Below are 20112 nucleotides of genomic sequence, written 5' to 3'. Positions count from 1 at the left end.
GTTGACAATGCAAATCACAGAATGTTGCGTTACGTTAGTGGGAACTTTCCACTGATAGATGTGTTTATTTAGATGAATTATTTTTGCAGGTAAGAAAGAAAAAATGCAGACGTGGCTGTGGTGGGTTCGTGCAAATGATTAAGTTATACTATTTCCATGGCACTTTATCAAGTACCGTATTTGCTTAGACCTTTGCATTTCAAATGGGCCTTGCACACATATCATTTCAGCACCTTTAAGAACTTTAATTATGATTATGCGTTTTTGTGCTTCTTTGAAGATTATTAGGCCTATTTCATTTTGTATTTATTATTTATTCACACTTGTAAAAAAAAAAAAAAACACTTTACATTCATTTAAACAATTAAATTTTCTACACTTCTACGTATGTATACATTGCATTATTTAATTTTCATGTTATTTTCATGTTTCATGATACAGTGATCTGAAGAGCCTAATGTATGTATTACATGCTACTGATGGGGCTGTGAAGATCACTTATAAAAAAATTATAATTGTAATTACTGTTTCTTTCAGACACTGTTTTAAAGCGCCAGAATCATGGATGTCTAAAGAACAAAATCTTAAGAAAGTAAAAAGTCCTTTTGTGGAACCTTTTGAATCTCTCCAATAAGATCAGGCTTCTTACTCGATCCTTTATTTGTAGAAGTGTATGTGTGTGCAAAGAACCACCCTTTTCATAAACTGTGGTATCAGACAGATCAAACACAGACATGTTTATTTTGTACCTGAGTACGGCGAACCTGTTCTAAGTGTGCCTGCGTTAATACACCCAAAGTCACTTATTCTAATCTTAAAATCGCGTTTTGAGCGTTCTCTGCAGCGTGGCATAAAGCACAACTGCAAACATCATTTTGAGTAGCCTAAGGGATGGATGCACACTTTTAACATTTTACATGATATTAAGGCACACGTAACGTGGGGTTGGACAAACAGGACATTTTCACATAGTTTCTGGGAACAAGTACATTTCACACCTGTTTAACTCACAGCAGCTATCAGCTCGAATGTTTCCTCCCCCACATCGCTGATGGCCTTGGTCGAGGAGCTTTTGGACACAGGCAGGGTAAGACTTACTCCCTTGCTCCGGTCTCAGTGCCGAGACTATGGAAACAGTTTCTATCCCAACCCTCCGTTTATTCAGCGTGGAACCTCCGGTATACAGCACTTACACTGATAACAATCTGCCTGTAAGCAAAGCTTTACAGACAGAGCTCAGAAAACAGCCTCATACAAAATCGTGCTCACAAGTAGGCATAAAAACTGTACAGACACAACTAAAATTCATTCATGCAAATCCATCCAGGCATTCGCTCTAGTAGTAGTCTACTTTTATCAGCACTTGGTAGTACTGATAAAGCGCACCTAGTGCATAAAACACCTTTTATAGTTTACAACTGTTCAACATCGTGTTAAATTGCGAGATAACTTTTGGATTTGCATACTCCACACGGGGGTATCTTTAAAGTCCTGCTCAAATTTCCCTTGAGTAAATAAGTCACTCATTAGCAACCCCACGCTAAGCGCTACATTCCGGCGAGGGCAGCTTGTGAGATGTAAACGACAATTGAAAATGTTGTCTGAAGCTTAATGGGCTGTTTGATGAGAACTTAAGGAGATAAGAAACCATGTACACAAACTGTTTTGATTGGTAAACAAATATAATGTTTCATGGCTTAATCAAGGCCCAGAGCTCACAGCTGGCTGCCTTCAAGGCTAAACGCAAAAATAGCTGTTTAAACATGGAGCCTTTCTCCGCTGCTCTGCACACCTGATGTTTCTTCACACACAGCGGCGTTTGAATAAAGTCAAAGATAATTAGTTTCACCGAACGAATGCTTATCTGAAGGGTTGGATGATGTTAGGTATGACAACTACTAATTAAAGAGATCCCAAGATGATAGCTGTGTCTTTTTACTCACGCTCCTTTCACTGTGGAACGCGAGATGAGATATTTAGCAGAACGTTCATGTTGTGACTTTCAAAGTCAAACGATGACATTATGCTAATAACGCTCTCCGTTTTGCTTATCCAAAGCTACGTAATGATAAAAAAAAATCTAGTTTTAGTGCTTATACACACTTTTGATTCAATAATCTGATTTGTAATGTGAGCAAATAGATGTTTTCATGCATCATTCATTGATGTCATACTGCCCCTTATGTCATCTTCTGTGATCTGACTGGACAAAACAGCAGCCAGGGACTAGTGCATTAAAGCCTGACTCACGCAGCATCATAAAAAGGGAAAGAGGGGGGACAAGTCAGTTTTTCCATGACCCAAAAGCTTGTCAGACGAGAGGGGTAAAAGTACAATCTGTTATATCAGTATGGCTCGAACAGATGCTAAGGAAATGCATCTTTATAATACACACGCAAAATACATCTGACATGTAATTATTTTATTATTTATATATTAATACGTGTAAATGACTTATCTGAATAATTGAATAATATAAAATGCAATTTTAATATAATAAAACAAAATAACACCATTAGCAACAATTTTTTCATTTTAATTATTTTGTATTTATTTATTTAAATGCATGCCCATCTTGTATCATGCACTTTGCAAACTGTGCGTAACCACTGATAATTATTAGAAAGCAATGACTTTCCACTGAACTGGAAACTGAAAGCTATAATTCAAGAGTAACACGGATTTTTCTGCTTTTGAGGAAAAAAGCAGGTCAACCTAACTAATCCTGCAGCTGTAAGGGGATGCCTCAGAGCTTCAGAAGCCATGAATATGTGCAGAAGGTGTCTCCACCTGCTTTTTAGAGTTAGTTGTTTTCTTGTTAACGTGGAAGGTGTCAAAACAGGAAATATTGTCTTGCAGCACACACACTACTACCCTCTGTGCATTACTTAGCAGTGGTAAATATTTGTATAGCAACACTAGATCTTTTGTTATGACACTTCTTTTCACAGGAAACCTGTGAAACCACTTCATCAGTTATCATTCAACACGCTACTGGAACGAAACTGGCTTTAGATAATATTCCTAAAGTTCTACTGGCTTTCCTATATATGTGGGCTGGTTTCAACTTTATCTTTGACTTAAACATCAGCATTCAAATGTATATCCGAGGTGTATGAGGTAATATTATAACTCCATTCATTTTCACTGATAATGACATCTTTCATGAGAGCAGTGTGCAAGCGTGTAGGAGGAGCATCATCATGTCCTCTAGAAAAACCAATGAGGACAAATTAAACGTGTTATTTTGGACGAGAGGCTACTAAATGGTGCCTCAATGCACAGGGTGAAACAACCATGAAGAAACAACACTCTCAGCCAAAAATCCCAACCATAAAGAAACAGTTCGCTCACCCTCGAATCCCACCATATATCAGTTTTATTAGGAAGCTGATTAGGTAAGCATGAAAAACAGGCGAAGTTCAGAATCCACAGGTAAACATTTTTTACAGATGGCCGAACATCCATGCAATCATGTGAAATGCATCAATTATTTTCTCTGGCCCTCTTACTGCAGTGCTTGAATAAATATTGGTACCGAGCATCAGCGAATGCGCAATAGGAAACATTTCCCCGCCGCTGTCACTAGGCAACCTTGAAACGGATGACTCAGAGAGCTGACTCAATAGGTACTGTGACGAAGTCAGTCAAGAAACACACACACACTCACCATCTGTATGCATAGAGGAAATCTCTTAGTTGAGGGAGAGAGCTAATCCCTCTTTCTTTACCTGCTGGCTCAACACCTCTGTGTTCAACAGGTGTGTGTCCATGTCTTCTGACAGCCTCCACCCAGCCTTCTCCGCACCCTGTAAATAAATACAAACGCACACACCAAAAACTACCCACTTACTCGTAAACTTTGTTGAAACAACTACTTAACAAATAAAGCCCCTACATTAATTAGCTAAGCAATTCAATGCATTTAATTAAGACGTGTAAGACCTATTTCACCTTGCCGATTTCGCTAGCTAGATGAAATTAACTTCATGTTGTGCTATTAAGCATGCAGAAATCATTTCAGTAGCATCTTTTATCGTCTCGTAAACAATATAGCTATTTCGATTTTTCAAATTAAATGTAATTTAATCATATTTTTACATTTGTCAGGCTATTAATGAGTTGTAGAAAAATATGGTTGTAATTATTTACACCCCTTTGTTAGGAAAATGGAATTTCATGTGATATTCCAAGTGTGCACTATAAACATTTTTTGTAGGCCAAAACCTAGAAAATGGCAACATGTCCTGTAATTGTTTTACTGTCCCTAAACAGGTTTTTTGAATGGTTCTCCGGCTAAAAGCTTGAAATAAAGTATGTGGTTAACACTCAAGATATTTATAACATAAAATACATCAGTAAATATCCCCCTTGTTTTTTTTTTTTCTTTTGAAGCCTTTACTTTTTTCAAAGGCGTGTAAAGGTCTAGTTGACAACAAGTGTCTAACTACAGTGTTCTCTGCAATAATTCAAAAGCTAGTTGAAAATATTTTGTAGTTGTTGTGTTGTTTTTGTAGAGGGAATCAAGAGCGATGCTTACTTCCAAGGATGGCATCTTCACTGCTGAACTCTACACAAAGTGTGGTTAAATCGCTAATATGTCCTTGGGAAAATGTATGATCAGAATACCTACTTTACTACTAATTATATACTCGCTGTAGCAGTATTGTAGAAGTTGTTTGATCCTGAGGTATTTGGCGCCCTCGTCAAGCGCGTCACTCAAACGAGGCCCTGGGGTTGAAACACGGCAAAGTGCGCGTGCGCCCTCTGCTGGACACTTCCCAGAAACACAATTAAATTCAGGACACGCAGTGGCCGATCGTGAACATGACACCTTACGAAGAATGCTGATGGAGTCTCGAAATGTCTTTTTATTGCACAGCTGCTTATTTTTTTCACATCTAAATAGATAAAGTAAATGAGTGTGAGCCATTTCTGACTTTGCGAGAACACTGCACTAATAAAAGTGGAGCATTTAGATAATACGGGCGTAAATTTAGCCGAACACCGCCGGTTCTGAGGCATTTTTAACGCCCGCTTTCCAACTGCGTGAGTCGGGATGAGGGAAGCTTGATCTCCGAAGGCGCGCGCACGGGATGTCCAAGGTGCTCCTCTGGCAACAAAATCACTGATGCTGGAGTTTTACACAGCACACTCATTCAGCATCAGGATATTGTTCCCAGCTGGCAACAGATGCACATATATACGCATACCCATCAGGCCTGAGCGTGGGGAGGAGCAAACGTGCAGCTGGTAGTTCAATCAGACGCCTGACAAGAAAGTACAGGGAGCTTCGGGTTTCTTCTTCAGGAATTTCGTGCACTTGTCGTGGTTTTGCTCCAAGCTTCTGAAACCAAAGACCTAACAGCTACCATTAAAACAAGCAGCTAAAAGCACTGAGACAGAGAAACTGGAGCAGAGGTATTAAGGTATTATTGCAAAAGCAAATCCTTGCAGTATGTCGTGCCCAGGTGCTATTCGTTTTTTTTTTAAATATAATATCAATACAGCTCTCTGTGATATAAATGAAATGATCAGACATGGGAAATCTCAGATAAATCATCTGGGGTCATGTTTCACTCTCAGTAAAAAAGCTCTTCTGTGTCTTAGCCTTAATTTTTCATAAATCACAGAGGGGAATGTGCTCACCCCGAACTATGGCAACAGACCTTGTAGGGGTCCCGGAGCCTAGCATGCTACCAAAAAGGGAGGAGTTTCACTATTTTAAGTGGGTTTGTGTTGATCTTCCCACCAATTGAGTGGTAACACTTCACAAAAAAGGGGCCCAGAACCTCAAGCTATCCTTTTACACATGAAGAGCAGAATCATCATATCCCTCAAACAGATGATAAGTGACACCAAACAATCCATGAGAGCTGTGTAATTGGATGCCTTTGGGCTTATTCTGAGCATGCAAATCAGAGCCAGTGGCGCGGAGAGTTACATGCCCCACTACAACAGCAACTCCATTCGTCTGGTGCCCCACTGCATTCTGGGTAGGGGACAAAAATGAAACGTCAGCCTTGGCTGTCGTAACCTTTTTTGGAAAAGTTGGGAAGTGCCTCGTACAGCAGCTCTGGTGTACAGACGGCCTGAATAGTGTGAGTAATTCAAGATGGATTTGTAAACACAAATATATTACCACCTTCTGCTTAAATTAAAATGCTGTCGTACATTGCATCATTGATTTATGTGTTTATAAATCAGTCCAGGGACCTGCCAATAAAATTTCAAGTCGTAATATCACCATAATAATTGTCTTTTCTCAGTTTCAGCTTTCAAACTTCGAATCCCCTTTTTTATGTAATAGACATATGTTTAGTAAACATAAGTGTTCCATTTAAATATTCTTTAAAGTAAAACAGTTTCACTGTATACATATTTACTATGCTATTTAACGCCAATTATGTTAGAGTTAATATTAAACATTCTATTAATGTTTATGCAAACACAAAGCATGAATCTGGACCAGATCTCTGTTAGTAATCTTTGGCCACAGAGGATGTTTAATCTGAATTATTTTAGCAGAATCAAAATAATATTGTAATTTTTATTAATTGTTCATTTTAAAGTTTAAGTAATTGTGTTTTGTTGTAATTATTATATAGATTATATAGATTTTTTTTTTTTTAGATATTTTAGTATTTCAGCTTAATAATAAAAAGAAAATAGAATGTTTGGAAGGTTTTTGATTTATTTTTTTATTTTTAGGTAATAATTGAATTCATTTTGTTGTTGTTGTTGTTGTTGTTCTTTTAGTATTAGTTAACAGTAGGGACCCTGATCTAAGGATGAGTTGATATGGTACTTGGTGTGAACTACTGAACAGTCTAAATTAGTGGTAGGAAGTTGGCTGTAAGCCAGAGATGATACAGGGAGGCCAGTTAGGGCTAACTCCACTTCAACTATTTACAGTCCTCTTGCTGTGACATGGCTACAAAACTTGCTACAAAATTCACTATATTTTTCCAAATCCTTTCCATAAACTCTAGCTTGAAGTGGATGTTGGGTGTTTGCAATTTAAATAAAACAGATAATATATATGTTTACCCTACAATTCAAAGCTGCAGCATATATACATTATGCAGCAAGAGTCCCTCTGGTGGATCCTGAGGTGAAGTGTCTTCACGTGTGACCCATTTAAATTTGACATGAATTGAGAAAAAGAACTATTTTAGATTATTACCATTTAGCTACCACTGCACATGGGTCTGGTGTGATTAGAGATGACCGAAGCTCTTCACATGAAGCCAGCATTTTAATAATATGATTTTATTAGTTATATTTTATTAAAGAGTTAGATTAGCAAACACATAAAGCACCATATTCATTTTTACAAGGAACATGGGAAAATGTAACACTCTCTGTTGTCAGTTGTCGGCTTTACATCCTTAATCTAATCCTGTATAGTAACTATATATGGGCAGGGATGTTCAGTAGATTTCTCTATATGCTGTGTCACTATAATTTAAAAATAAAAAAAGCTCTGTCAGTCTCGGCCGCCTGCCTGCCTTTGCTCTGCAGTCATGGATCAGGTTTACAGGTCCTGCCTGTGAAAGAACATACTGGGAAAATACATTTTTATTTGATATTCCACAAATCGGTTTATTTGAAAAGACATCTACAGTATGTACATATGATGAGCTGCTTTTATGCAAAAGAAATTATATATGCCCAAGAAATTAGACAGAAACATCTGCTAAAGAAATAGAACACCAATTATTTTGGAAGACACCCAAAAATCATTCAAATCATCTGGATCTTACTACTTTATCTTGTTGTGTGTTTCATTAATAACTTTCATTAAGCATGTTAACAAACATTAGTAAACTATATAATACTAATCAGATTAGTGCGATTATATTAAGGTATGACAATAATTATATTACAGATAGATGGACCTGAAATGAGATAAATTAGCATCAATACAAATATTTTTTAACAATGATCCAAATGAATCCTATATAATAATAAGTTTTATTCAGCTTCGATGCTGAGTCTAAAGTGTTGGATGACATTTGCAACATTTGCCAACAGTATGTTTTACTCTGTTTTCCTTCATCTCTGTGTTTACAGGATAGAGTTTATGCAAAGAAAAATGTCACCTGTTTTGAGTCTGGCAGACGTCTCACTTACCGGAGCACTAAAACTGCCGGATGAGATTTGTACCAGGCTGAGAACATGTATGTGATCTCAAAATAGAGAAAGGAAAAAAAACATTTACGGGATGAAATGCTATAAAAATGCAACGCCAGATTTGTATCCAGTATCATGGATGTGTGCTGCCATTCAAGTGTGAAGTCCATCCAAGAGATACTGTCATACTCATAAAACTAGAGCCAGGCCTGTGGCAGCTCAGGGAAACCCCAAAGGTACTGTACAAGCAGAGGGACAGTCACTGAGTCGTAATGCAACTGGTATGCTCTGCTCCCGGTGCATGGCCGACTGCATTTCTGTCCAAAAGATACTTGGGACCACTGACCATGCAAAAAAGCTTAAAGGGATAGTGAGAAACATGTCGTTCCAAATCTGCAAGACGTTTATTCATCTTCAAAACGGAAATAATAATTTTTTGGATGAATTCCGATAACCCTTTCTCTCATAGACAGCAAGGATCCTATCATGATAAGTGTCCAGAAAAACATTAACACATCATTAAAATAATCCATGTGACATCAGGGGTTCAATAGTAATTTTTCGAAGCTACTAGAAAACCTTTCGTGCACGAAGAAAACAAAAGCAGCTGTTTATTCAATTATTTTTGTCTCCTCCGTGTCACCCTAGCGCCATTTTGGGGAGCATCGCATACGTAAACAACATATGCAACGTACGTACGCGGATAAGCTGTTTACATTCAAATCAAAGCATAAACAATGTAAACAGCATACCCGTGTGGTGCTGCATACACATATGCTGTGATAGTCTCCAAAATGGCTCCGGATGAATCATAGAATAAATTTCTTTGCGCTCAAAAAATATTCTCGTGTCCTTGCTATGTTTCTAGACTTTGATCGTGATAGGCGCCCTGCTGTTTACGGGAGGGTCAAAGAATTCATCAAAAAATTTATTCCATAGATGAACAAAGGTCTTACGGGTTTAGAACGACATGAGGGTGAGTATTTAATGACTGATTTTTTATTTTTGTGCGAACTATCGCTTTAATGTCCATATAATAAAAGTCAATGGGGACAAAAGTTGTTTTCGACTTTCACTGTACAGAAAAAAAATCATATATTCGATTGAACTGTCCCTTTAAGTAAGTCACAAGCAGCTTCCAAGGCCACTTTCTGCATGTCAGCATGGCATTGGGAAAGACCTGGAGCTCCTGTGGGGGGGGCTTTTCTAATTTTCAGGGGCACGAAACCAACAGGCTTTGTTGGATGAAGAGTACATGAGATGCACAGCGTGAAGTGTCCAACTCTGTGGCATGATACATGAGTACCGTTACACAACTGATCCAAGCCTTGGTGATCTCATTGTGCAGATCCAGGACTCTCGCTGGCCTCTTGCCACTTTTACAGGCCCCCAAGGGGCATATCAACGATCAGCACAAGGGGAATTCGCAGCCTGGCAAGATAGGCTGCTCAATTAGCGCCTTGGTGTATTTCACAGACATGAAAGTGGAGCAATCCGTGACCGTATCACTCACGTGAAGAGACTGGTGTTGCGTAAGATTTCATTTCACCGGAGTGTAAATCAGACAGTGAGGAAGAATGCCCAAATGTGCTCTAAATGTGTTTGTTTTGTGGGTGTCTTCAGATTTACGGCTAATGATGTGATCTGGGCCGAGGTCACCTCAGGGTGTCCATACATGCTCACACAAACATTCCAACCTACACACACACACACTTGGTGTTGAGTGATTGATGCTAGGGAAGAGGAGGGGCGGGAACTGAAACTGAGGCGACCGTCTTGGCTAAATCTGAGAGTCCCATCGGCATGCTTCCATCACAGCTGGTCAGCTGGAAATAGATAGAGATGCAACTAAACCCGAGAGATGGGGGAACAGCGCAATCTGTGTCCTCGTTTATGAAAGACACAATCAGCTTTAATTAGGGACAGCTTTTGAAAGGCATTCCCATCCGCAGAGCCGCTCTTTGTACATGTCTAATGCTCTGATGACAATGCCATTGGCGGATCAAGAGCAATTGAAGATACATCAAACAAGCCGTAAATCAATCAGAAGAGGCTTAGTGAGAAATCTCAGTCTGTTACTGAGAACCTTGGCGTGGAAAAAAGCGTCTCAAAATAAAACAGGGCGTGTTCCAGACATGTAATGATTTAAATACAGTAATTGCAACACATTGCTCACTTATCAGCTTATTAATCATTTCTTTTAACTACCCCCTGACAAATTTAACAAGTATTAATGAAAATAGCCACGGGAATAAAACAAATACACGGGTAACTGATGCTTAAAATAGAAAGATTATATCCAAATTGGAATGGATATCTCACAAAAATCTAATTCTGTCATCGTTTACTCATTCACCATTTCCAAACCAGTAGGACTTATTAAACAAAAGGGACAATATTTTGAACAATGTTTCAACAGTTTTTGTGCATACGATGAAAGTGAATAGGGAACAAAACATTTAACCCCATTGACTAACTAACTAAATAGACTTTATTTCTAAATCTAATTTTGAGTAATATCTATTTTTCATTTTGAAAATGTGTGTCAGAATGCATACAAAAATAAAAGAACATTGCACATTTAATTACATTGCAAACATTGCAAACATTTCATTTTTCCAGTAGTATCAATTGCCTATAAATAAATAAAATAAATAAATAAATAAAATAAAAAAGTGCAAAATCGTTACTTTTATGTACAGCACCTTATTAACACAAAAAGGTTTATAGTAGTATTTTAATGTTACAAGTTACAAAGATACCTAAAATGCACATTTTAAAGATATTTTAGGTATACAAAGTGCTGTTGTACCCATAAATGTACAATTTTGCACATGTTCTCTAAGCTCAACATGTTCAGTAATTAAAAAGAGCTGCCATACATTAAATAAAAGAGGGAATAAACAAGCGCCATCATGTTATGGTTTCAACTATTTTGGTCCAAAGGCAGCATGCCCTTGTCATGAAATACACATTTACGTAATCATTAACGCTGTTCTTAAAACAAGGCTCAAAGAAAAAATATTTGTATTTACTACTGCTTGTTAACATATACCAAATAATGATATAGTCTAAATCACATTAACTCACCAGGTCAAATCTCTTCTCTGTCCTTTTAAAAAGCGTTTCTAATATCGCAAGGCTCCAGACGCTCTTCAATGCACCTGATGTAGCACATAAACAAAGACAAAGCAAACAGTGTTATTGAGAATATTTAAAAAGTCCAGCCCCGATCCCCACAAATCCCTGTCACTCAGGAAACATGGCCTTCCTGCAAACAAGAGGTAGTATGGAGCTGGACAAGGCCACAGGGGCAGGTAGTGGGCTGGAAGGATGTTTTTGTCATTGCTTTGGCCCCTGGTTGGCAGCAACACAGGCAGGCAGACGTCCATCCTCAGGAAAAGAGCCTGCGGAGGAAGTGAAGCTGACGTCACGGCCGCGCACAGTCCGCCTGCTGTAGATCGGCACGTGCGCAAAGACAAAGCTATCGGCAGAGTCGTGTAAACACAAAAACAGGTGGACTTCATCTCATTGTGCTTCAGCACTGTGATCGAGCCTTCAGCCTTTGATCTGTGAGGAAAATAAACACATTTTTCAGAGCAAAATTCTCCACAGACCCTATTTCACGGCTATACTGCTTTTAAATCAACAACGAAAGTGAAGCAATAACAGGATGTTTAAAAAGATACTGACATTAAGTGAAGAAGTATAATGGCGGAACCAAATATAACCTGCTAATATTTAGCAACACGCCACATTTATTATAAATGATAAGGTTTGTGTTTTTCGTTTCATCCAATAGTTTTGTGACGCGCTTTGCGATCAAGTAACGATTACAATGGGATGTACTTGTGTGTCCAGGACGGGTCAGGTGGTGTAACGGACACAGCTGCAGCTGACATACAAACGCTGGTGGTTTTTGACATCACGTAGCGATGGTCAGACCTGTTATAATCAGCGAAGGTACTGCTGCAAGTAGAGGCCTCGGATTTTCCTCCGATCCGTTGAGAAATGGCTATCACAGATGTTTTGGCTGCCTCTGATATCTCAACTGCCATAAATGCATGTAAAGGTAAAGTATGAATGACGACCCCGGTGAACGTTGTGTGTTTTTCTTTTATTCTTTTGTCAGAATGTTCATTGTGAATGTTTCTTTTTTTAATTTGACTCTTGCAGCAAAGGATTCTTTCAGCCCAAAGACATTTTTCGCGACAGTAGGCTTGTCAAAGAAGTCTCCTCCTGAGATAGAGAAGGTCTTTAAAATGTTGGACCAGGATAAGAGTGGGTTCATTGAACAGGATGAGCTACAGTTGAGTAAATCGCCTAATAATGTTTTTCATGAATATATAGAGTGACTGAAAAATGCAATCGCAATTGCAATAGGGACTATGTCGTCATTTAGCTTATAACACAGTCAATACATTTTTTATATGTGCATGCTAAATTGGTGCTTATTTAAAAAGATGGATAAGTTGCATTACAGTGTCCAATTCATAACAATTGCAGTAGTTGCGTGAGTAATAAAAAAGGAGCAACAGAGAGTGCTGGTTTTAGTTACCCGAGAAAACAGTAAAAATTAGGAAATATCATACGGCTGACGTTCACTGTAATGAATAACTGGGGCCTTTCTATTCCAGATTGCACAAAATCTTTCAACCAAATAATCTCTACATGTTCACTTATTATACTGTGACTCATTTTTTAGGCTGTTTCTGCAGAACTTCTCTAAGGGGGCTCGTGCGCTAACAGCAGCTGAAACCAAGGCCTTCCTCACGGCTGGAGACATTGATGGAGATGGGAAGATCGGCTGGGAAGGTCGGTATATAAAATGCTCGCATATTTATATATTTTATACAGGATAAGTGATGTATAAACGTAAGAGATTAATCTGCATCTCCTCATTTCCTGTAGAATTTTCAGCCCTCGTTAATGCTTCCTGAAACCAGCCGTGACTGTTGAACATGGCAAAGAAAAATGTGAAAAACGAGCTTTGCCACTGGGGTCTTGTCAGTAGTTTTCAAAGCTGGATTGTTCAGGATTGTGCTTTGCCTTCTGTGCTTTGCTGTAATGTTATTGTATTAGCTTAGAAATTATACCCGAGGATGGAATACAAAATAAAATGTTTTCAACAATATTCTTGCATTTTTTATTTACTTGTTTTATATTTCAAAGAAATATGTTACGGCTTTTGGGTAAAAAAGCTAACACATTAAAGTGGTATTATAAAGTATAAAGTGCTATACAAAGTACTATAAAGCACTGCAGTATTTGTATTTATTGAAATAGAAAAAATCTGTGTTGTTTTGCATGCTTTGACATTTTGTTCACTGGTCATCATAGTGCTGAATACGCATAGGACTATTTATTAAGGCATTGAGTGAAATAGCCTCCTTTAGCGATAAAAGCTTAAGTGTTTTATCATATTTGCCAGTAATCTGAAACTCTGAAACGTCTGCCCCTGCGCAAGACACCAGCTGTCCCAGAATCTGCTTAGCTTCGTCTTACTGCATGTATAGAATATATATGGTATACAGACTGTAAATGACACCCCCCTCCCCTTTCTTCCCAAGAAAAAAAATCCCATAAAACAATATTCTTACACATGAAAAAAATAGAATTAAATAATAATTTGCAATAACTAATGAAAGAATCCTAATGGGATAACAAATCATAAAATCCTTTTAGATTTACTGTACAAAACTTCAGAAATAAAATAATGAATAGACTGAAAAATAGGAATTTTAGTTTATCCAGCAGGATCTTGCGTAACCCTCTCTAAAGCGATTCCTGTTTGACCCCCAAAAATGGATTCATTTTATCATAGTGCAAGGCCAAATATAAAAATGATGGTACAAAGAATTACTTTACATAGAAATGCATTGCACACATTTTCATGCAAACACTTGCACATGCTACAATATGCAGAGTGTGCACTAGGATGTCCCACCTATGTTTCCCATAAGGACTCAGAGCACCCCTTTTTGAAAGGATAAAAATAGAGCTATATGACTAGTGGACACATTTTTGTTTGAAACTTTAGCCAACCTAAGCAAATGGTGTCTGTTACAACCCCAGAGACAAAAGTATAAAAGCCAGGCCCATGGGTGCTTGAGTAGTCGTCACACATCTGTGGAACAGTTGCCAGCGCAGCGCAAAGGTGAGTTGACCAGAGACACCTTGAGGATCATACACCAGGGGTCGATGAATTTCTCTATTCACAATGGAATATAATTAACGGGAAATGGAGGAATAAAATAAGGATGTGAATGGACTTGCAGCAGGACTGAAAATGCGAAAGCACATCTCTTCAGTTAACCAAACCAAGGACCATACTTTCTCTACCTTCTACTTTTTGGATGAGCTTGCAATGGTTGTCAATTTTTCTAATGACTTTTTTGGTGTTTTTTTTTCATTTGGCAATCTCAAACGAGCTCACAGAATTCATATCAACTGTAGGAAGAGGTTTAACTGTGGGAGTGGGAGAACTGTTTGAGAATTAACTTAATGTTGCAGTTAATGGTGATGTTACGATAATTTAGTCGATGTCAGGAACTGTTACGCATTTTAATGCATCATCACCTATTTTGGTCTAATTTCCAGATAAATCAAAATGGCATTTGCTGGAATTCTCAAGGAAGAGGATGTGGCTGCAGCCCTTAAGGATTGTGCTGGTAAGATTCATCTGCTATATGAAAAAAAAACGATAGACTATTGTTTGATTTGCTGATTTTTAATATGGATTCTATTTTATGTTATTCTAGCTGCTGACTCCTTCAACTACAAGACCTTCTTTGCCAAGGTTGGCCTGAGCGCAAAGACTCCCGAGGACATCAAGAAGGCCTTCTTTGTCATTGACCAGGACAAGAGTGGCTTCATTGAGGAGGATGAGCTGAAGTATGAAAGCAATAACTATTATATGAAAGCAATTATAATATATCACATAGGCAGTTTTCTTAATATTCTTTTCCATTCTCCTCAATGTTCCCAGACTGTTCCTGCAGAACTTCTCCGCTGGTGCCAGGGCACTGACTGATGCTGAGACCAAGGCCTTCCTCTCAGCTGGTGACAGCGATGGCGACGGCAAAATTGGAGTTGATGGTACTTAATCTCATATTCATAATATTTTTTAACTTTATAGCACTACAAAGCATAACAAGACAATACAAGGTTAAAGTATGAATTCTAAAAGGTCTTTGTTACGGAACATTTTTGAAACGTTTGCTCGATAAGTTCTAATAGTAATTGATTTATCATCTTTTTTAGCTCTTGATTTTGTAGCTACATTTATATTTAATGCAGGTCTTTATATTTAAAACCGACTAGCAGAAGCAATATATCTAATAAAAGCACAGTAAATCTTGAAAAAAGAAAAACATTGACTAGTGTTTAGCTTTAGAATTTTTTATTTAGTATCCCATAAATGATATTTTTATATAAGCAACCTCTAAAGTTTGAGCTGCTTGAATTGAATGAATTGTTAAAATGGAGAGTGCCAGATTTTAATTGTTTTCTCTATTGATGTCTTTCCACAGAGTTTGCTTTGCTTGTAAAGGCCTAAGCATTCATGGACCCTTGTCTTTGGAACCAGAGCTCTGCTTACATATCATCTTTTTTATATTTATTTATGAATGCCCTGCAAACTCCTCCTTTCAAAGAACGCACGTTCAATGTCTTGAAAAGCTATTTATTATTAATGTTGTTTCATTGCATTGTATTGTTCTGTAAAAAACCTGTGTGCAAACTTACAATCTCTTTTGCACTTTAAGGAAATAAAAATACATTCGATTTAAAACAACATTCTTTGCATCTTCCTCTGATTTTTACATACGAGAGTACAAAAATCTTCACTTTGAAATTTGTGACATTTAAACCACAAAACTAGTCATCAGGGTATATTTTTCTGAAGGGTCAATTTAAGCTGAATTAATAAGCTTTTTATTCATTTGTGATTTATTAAGATAGGATGGAATTAGAACTGGAATTCGAGGCTACGGAAAAATCTAAATATTAAGAAAATCGCCTTTAAAGCTGCCCAAATGAATTTCATTCAACAATCAGAAATCAAACTGCTATAACATTTTACAACATTTCTTTATGGAACCTGATCTTTACATAATATCCTAATGATTTTTAGCATAAAAGAAAAATGTATCATATTCAACCCATACAATATATTTTTGGCTAATGCTACAAATATACCTGTGCTAGTTATGACTGTGTTACAGGCTGACCTTTATGAATGGAGTCCAACTTTTTAATATCAAGTGTTAAAAGTGTTACTTTGAAAATAGGAACATCTAGACATGGACAGTGTTACAGTGTTATTTCCCAGTGTATACAAGCACAACTGACACATGTAGAGGTCTAGATGAAACCACAGAGATTTAAGCAGTTTTAAAACATAAATATGCGATGACCTCTATCCAACACAGGGACTCACCACGAGGATTTGTACATATTCTCAAATTAATGCCCTTACAATCAACAGGAAGTGAGCTAATGAGCCTTGTTCAGGGTACAGGCATCACTTACAGCACTCAGTGACTGTGACAGTGAGTGTGTCACTTTATACTCTTATACCAAAGGCATATCACACACAACTGACTGAAGCAAAGCAGGAGAAGTGGACTATGTGAACGCTGGAGTGTACTATAACAATTGATGTAATTGCTTTACTACTACAAAAAAAAAAACAGTATATATGAATGTTCACAAGATCTGTGCAATAACATAAATGTAAAAAAGAACTATAATAATTGGTTTAACAAACAGGCCTAAAAAAAACCAAAACATTACTGGTGTATATCAAAAAACCAAGGCGCTGATATATTTTAAGATCAGTCAGTGCTCAGAATTACATTCTAGTCCGGGTCTAGGTTTAAGCCTTGTCTGTGTTAACCAGGGGATAGTCTTATAGGCTGGTGTTTTATAGAAGTCTATATAGTTGCTTTAATTCATCCATTTGTAAAGGATTAGCTGTTTTGAAATAGCAAATTATGATTTTATAACTTAAAGAATTGCAAAAAAATGTTTCAAAAGTTTTCATAAATTATATTTTACAAAATGTTTTTTTCACAATAGGCCACTATAATAACAACAACAACAACAACAACAACAAAACAAACAAAAACCTATTTTGTTAAAACCAAGAATAGCTGTCCACATGCACCTGTCATTATAACAGAAGACTTAGAGATGGTAGCCATGTTAGCAAGCTTTTTATAACGTGAGAGTAGCAGTAGCTAAGTATTAAGTTAATATTCGAGACTTTTAATTTAGAATAATATTTTATTTTTATTTGACATTCAACCTACATTTTCTGCATTTATCCGAAGAGACCTAGCTACAAAACATAACAAAACTGTGCATCAAACAGTCAACAACATAATATGCTAGTTTTACTAAACATAACATGCTAGGTTTTTTAAACGACTGGATGAGGGAGCAAACAAAAAAGACAAGAAATGCCCGTACAGAAGTCTAGTTTTAGCGAAGTTTTTATTAAACATAATCGTCAAAAAAGAAAAGGTTTTCTGTAAACAAGGCGGATACATTTGTATCACTTATCTAATCCGCACAAAAGCGATTTCATAAATGTATCTGAACTCAAACGCTGCGCTGCCAAGCAGTGGTCAAGAGAAGCGCGAAATATACGGTAGGACCAGCAGCTGAAATCACTGACTTGCCTATACGTTCGCGTCACAAAAACACACGCTTCACGTTTGCATTTACCTCATATTTCCAAAGAAAACGAGTAACGACTGAAAAAAAAGATACCATGGGTTAATCTGTGATTCACGCGCTTCCTCTTGAAGCTCCAAAGCGTGAGAATATTTGCTCCAGTTACACAACTGCTGAGCGAACTGGATTTCTCTCAGACAAAATGACCTTAACTCTTCCCTCTCATCTTCAGACACATAGCCTACTACAGAAAGCTTTCATCCATATCAGCATCGTATATTATTAGCCGACGCGATATTAAGGACTTATACATACGTACCTTTTAAGCATCTTCATTTAAGTGCATAAAAATAGAACGGCCTGACTACTGGACAAGTTTTTCAACCAACTGCCCGTCATGCGGTATCCATTACATTATGCCTTATATTTCGGTTGAGTAGTGGTATATAAGGTGGAAGCCACGGAGTTGGTGCTCACTGCAGTAGCCAGTTTCATCCCTGCGAATCCAAACCCAAACCCTAAGGACAACCAGAGGTGAGTGCCCGCACAGATGAAACTACGAGAGCTCACAAAAACCTCGCAAGGAAGAAAGAAAACCGACAAAACAACAACGGCGATATGACTTGATCCGGAGAGGATGCGTTGATCTATTAAGTCTCGGCCACCTGGCTTGGGAATAATTTGTGTCTTGGAGTTTGGACGTGTTGTGGGATATCGCTCTTTATTAAGCGGTTTGATTACGCCGGGACTGGGTGGGATTTATCATAACGCACTGTGTTGTTAAAGACGTATGCAATTAATATGTGCCTTTAACCAAACATATGGGAGCACAGAATTTCTGATGATCTGTTATGTGGATGAAGTGTTATGAGAGGTTTTGTTGTTAGGTTGATGAAGTCCGATTAAACCTCTGTCATTTTTTAGGCTAACCATGGCATTCGCTGGTATTCTGAATGAGGCTGACATCACTGCAGCCCTGCAGGCCTGCCAAGGTAACCTGCATGTTTCTGGACCCTATCATTGACCTACAAGCTAAAGCGAGAACATCGGTTTCGTGTCGTTCCGAACCCGCACGACTTCCTTCTTTTCGTGGAACACAGAAGGCAGAATGCTATAGGGACCGACAGCCTCAGTCACTATTCACTTTCATGTATGGGCTAGGATGCACTGAAAGTGAATGGTGACTGAGACTGTCATTCTGCCTAACATCTCCTTCTGTGCTCCACGGAGAAAAGAAAGTGGCGTGGATTTAGAACAACATGAGGGTGAGTAAATCACGACAGGATTTTCATTTTAGAGTATGGAGCTTGAAACATAAGGATAAGCGACCGTTTTTTTCAAGACCCTTATTGTTTTTGGAAGTCATTCATCTCCGGTATCACGCTAAAAACCTTGATGAAATTACCTTCCAGCTGCTGACTCCTTCGACTACAAGACCTTCTTCGCCAAGGTCGGTCTGTCTGCCAAGACTCCTGATGACATCAAGAAGGCCTTTGCTGTCATTGACCAGGACAAGAGCGGCTTCATTGAGGAGGATGAGCTTAAGTAAATCTGATCTAAAACACATTTTCATATTAAAATAAGCTATTTTTAAGGTTTTAATAAACCAACTTGAATATGACGCTTGAGGGTAATTGGCCGTTGTGCTCTTCAGGCTGTTCCTGCAGAACTTCTCTGCTGGCGCCAGGGCACTCACTGATGCAGAGACAAAGACCTTCCTGAAAGCTGGAGACTCTGATGGTGATGGCAAGATTGGAGTTGATGGTGAGGAATTAGCTTCTTTTTCAATACACCAACTGTATTTAACAAAAACAATATAAACATTATTTTGATAATAACGCACTGTCTTCTGATGGATTGTTTTTCCTTCATCTTACAGAGTTCGCTGCCTTGGTCAAAGCATAAATGGCACCTGACCAACAACTTTTGCTGACAATCAGTATTGTAGCCTGAGATCTCCACTTTTTTATCGGGGTGGCTGATTTTTATACTAACTGAATTCGAACTGTCCGCTCCCATGCTGCACCCGGTCCACAATGACTGTCAACGTCACAAGGTCTTTTGCGTTGTAGATATACATGTTGGTTTCTGTAAAATCTTTGATGCTGTTTTTGGGAAAGGACAATGAGAAAATAAACACTATTTTTCATTTTTGAGTCTCTGTGCTCTTACTGCAGGCATTACACTGACATTATAGCTTAGCAATTTTCTTTTTTTTGCTCTAAGAGGGGGACATTAACAATGGCTTTGTAGGGATCAAGGCAGATTTATAGATGGCTTAGTAAATAATACTGT

The 20112-nt window shown here is 37.9% G+C and overlaps 3 protein-coding genes and 1 long non-coding RNA gene across 5 annotated transcripts; 3 read left to right on the top strand and 1 right to left on the bottom strand.

The window, feature by feature from the left end:
• Positions 1–7578: 7578 nt before the first annotated feature.
• Positions 7579–18260, bottom strand: LOC122355675. The gene is made up of 2 exons (XR_006252237.1): positions 18137–18260; positions 7579–11706 (listed from the first exon to the last, which is right to left on the bottom strand). It is a non-coding gene; the product is annotated as an uncharacterized LOC122355675 (long non-coding RNA).
• Positions 11891–13270, top strand: LOC122355671 (parvalbumin, thymic-like). 2 transcript variants are annotated; one of them, XM_043254201.1, is made up of 4 exons: positions 11891–12208; positions 12313–12445; positions 12842–12951; positions 13048–13270. In XM_043254201.1, exons 1-4 carry the CDS (start codon positions 12148–12150, stop codon positions 13074–13076), a joined length of 333 nt encoding a protein of 110 aa, XP_043110136.1. In that variant the 5' UTR covers positions 11891–12147; the 3' UTR covers positions 13077–13270. The 2 variants fall into 2 exon arrangements, with proteins under 2 accessions (XP_043110136.1, XP_043110135.1); XM_043254200.1 differs by having other exon boundaries at positions 11891–12445.
• Positions 14223–15931, top strand: LOC122355674 (parvalbumin-2). The gene is made up of 5 exons (XM_043254203.1): positions 14223–14293; positions 14737–14807; positions 14898–15030; positions 15125–15234; positions 15669–15931. Exons 2-5 carry the CDS (start codon positions 14747–14749, stop codon positions 15692–15694), a joined length of 330 nt encoding a protein of 109 aa, XP_043110138.1. The 5' UTR covers positions 14223–14293; positions 14737–14746; the 3' UTR covers positions 15695–15931.
• Positions 18210–19966, top strand: pvalb3 (parvalbumin 3). The gene is made up of 5 exons (XM_043254202.1): positions 18210–18351; positions 18742–18809; positions 19230–19362; positions 19472–19581; positions 19697–19966. Exons 2-5 carry the CDS (start codon positions 18749–18751, stop codon positions 19720–19722), a joined length of 330 nt encoding a protein of 109 aa, XP_043110137.1. The 5' UTR covers positions 18210–18351; positions 18742–18748; the 3' UTR covers positions 19723–19966.
• Positions 19967–20112: the final 146 nt, after the last annotated feature.

Source organism: Puntigrus tetrazona, chromosome 12 (assembly GCF_018831695.1).
Source record: "Puntigrus tetrazona isolate hp1 chromosome 12, ASM1883169v1, whole genome shotgun sequence".
Classification (NCBI taxonomy): domain Eukaryota; kingdom Metazoa; phylum Chordata; class Actinopteri; order Cypriniformes; family Cyprinidae; genus Puntigrus; species Puntigrus tetrazona.
Note: the sequence above shows the minus strand (reverse complement) of the source record. Positions and strands in the feature narration are given on the sequence as shown.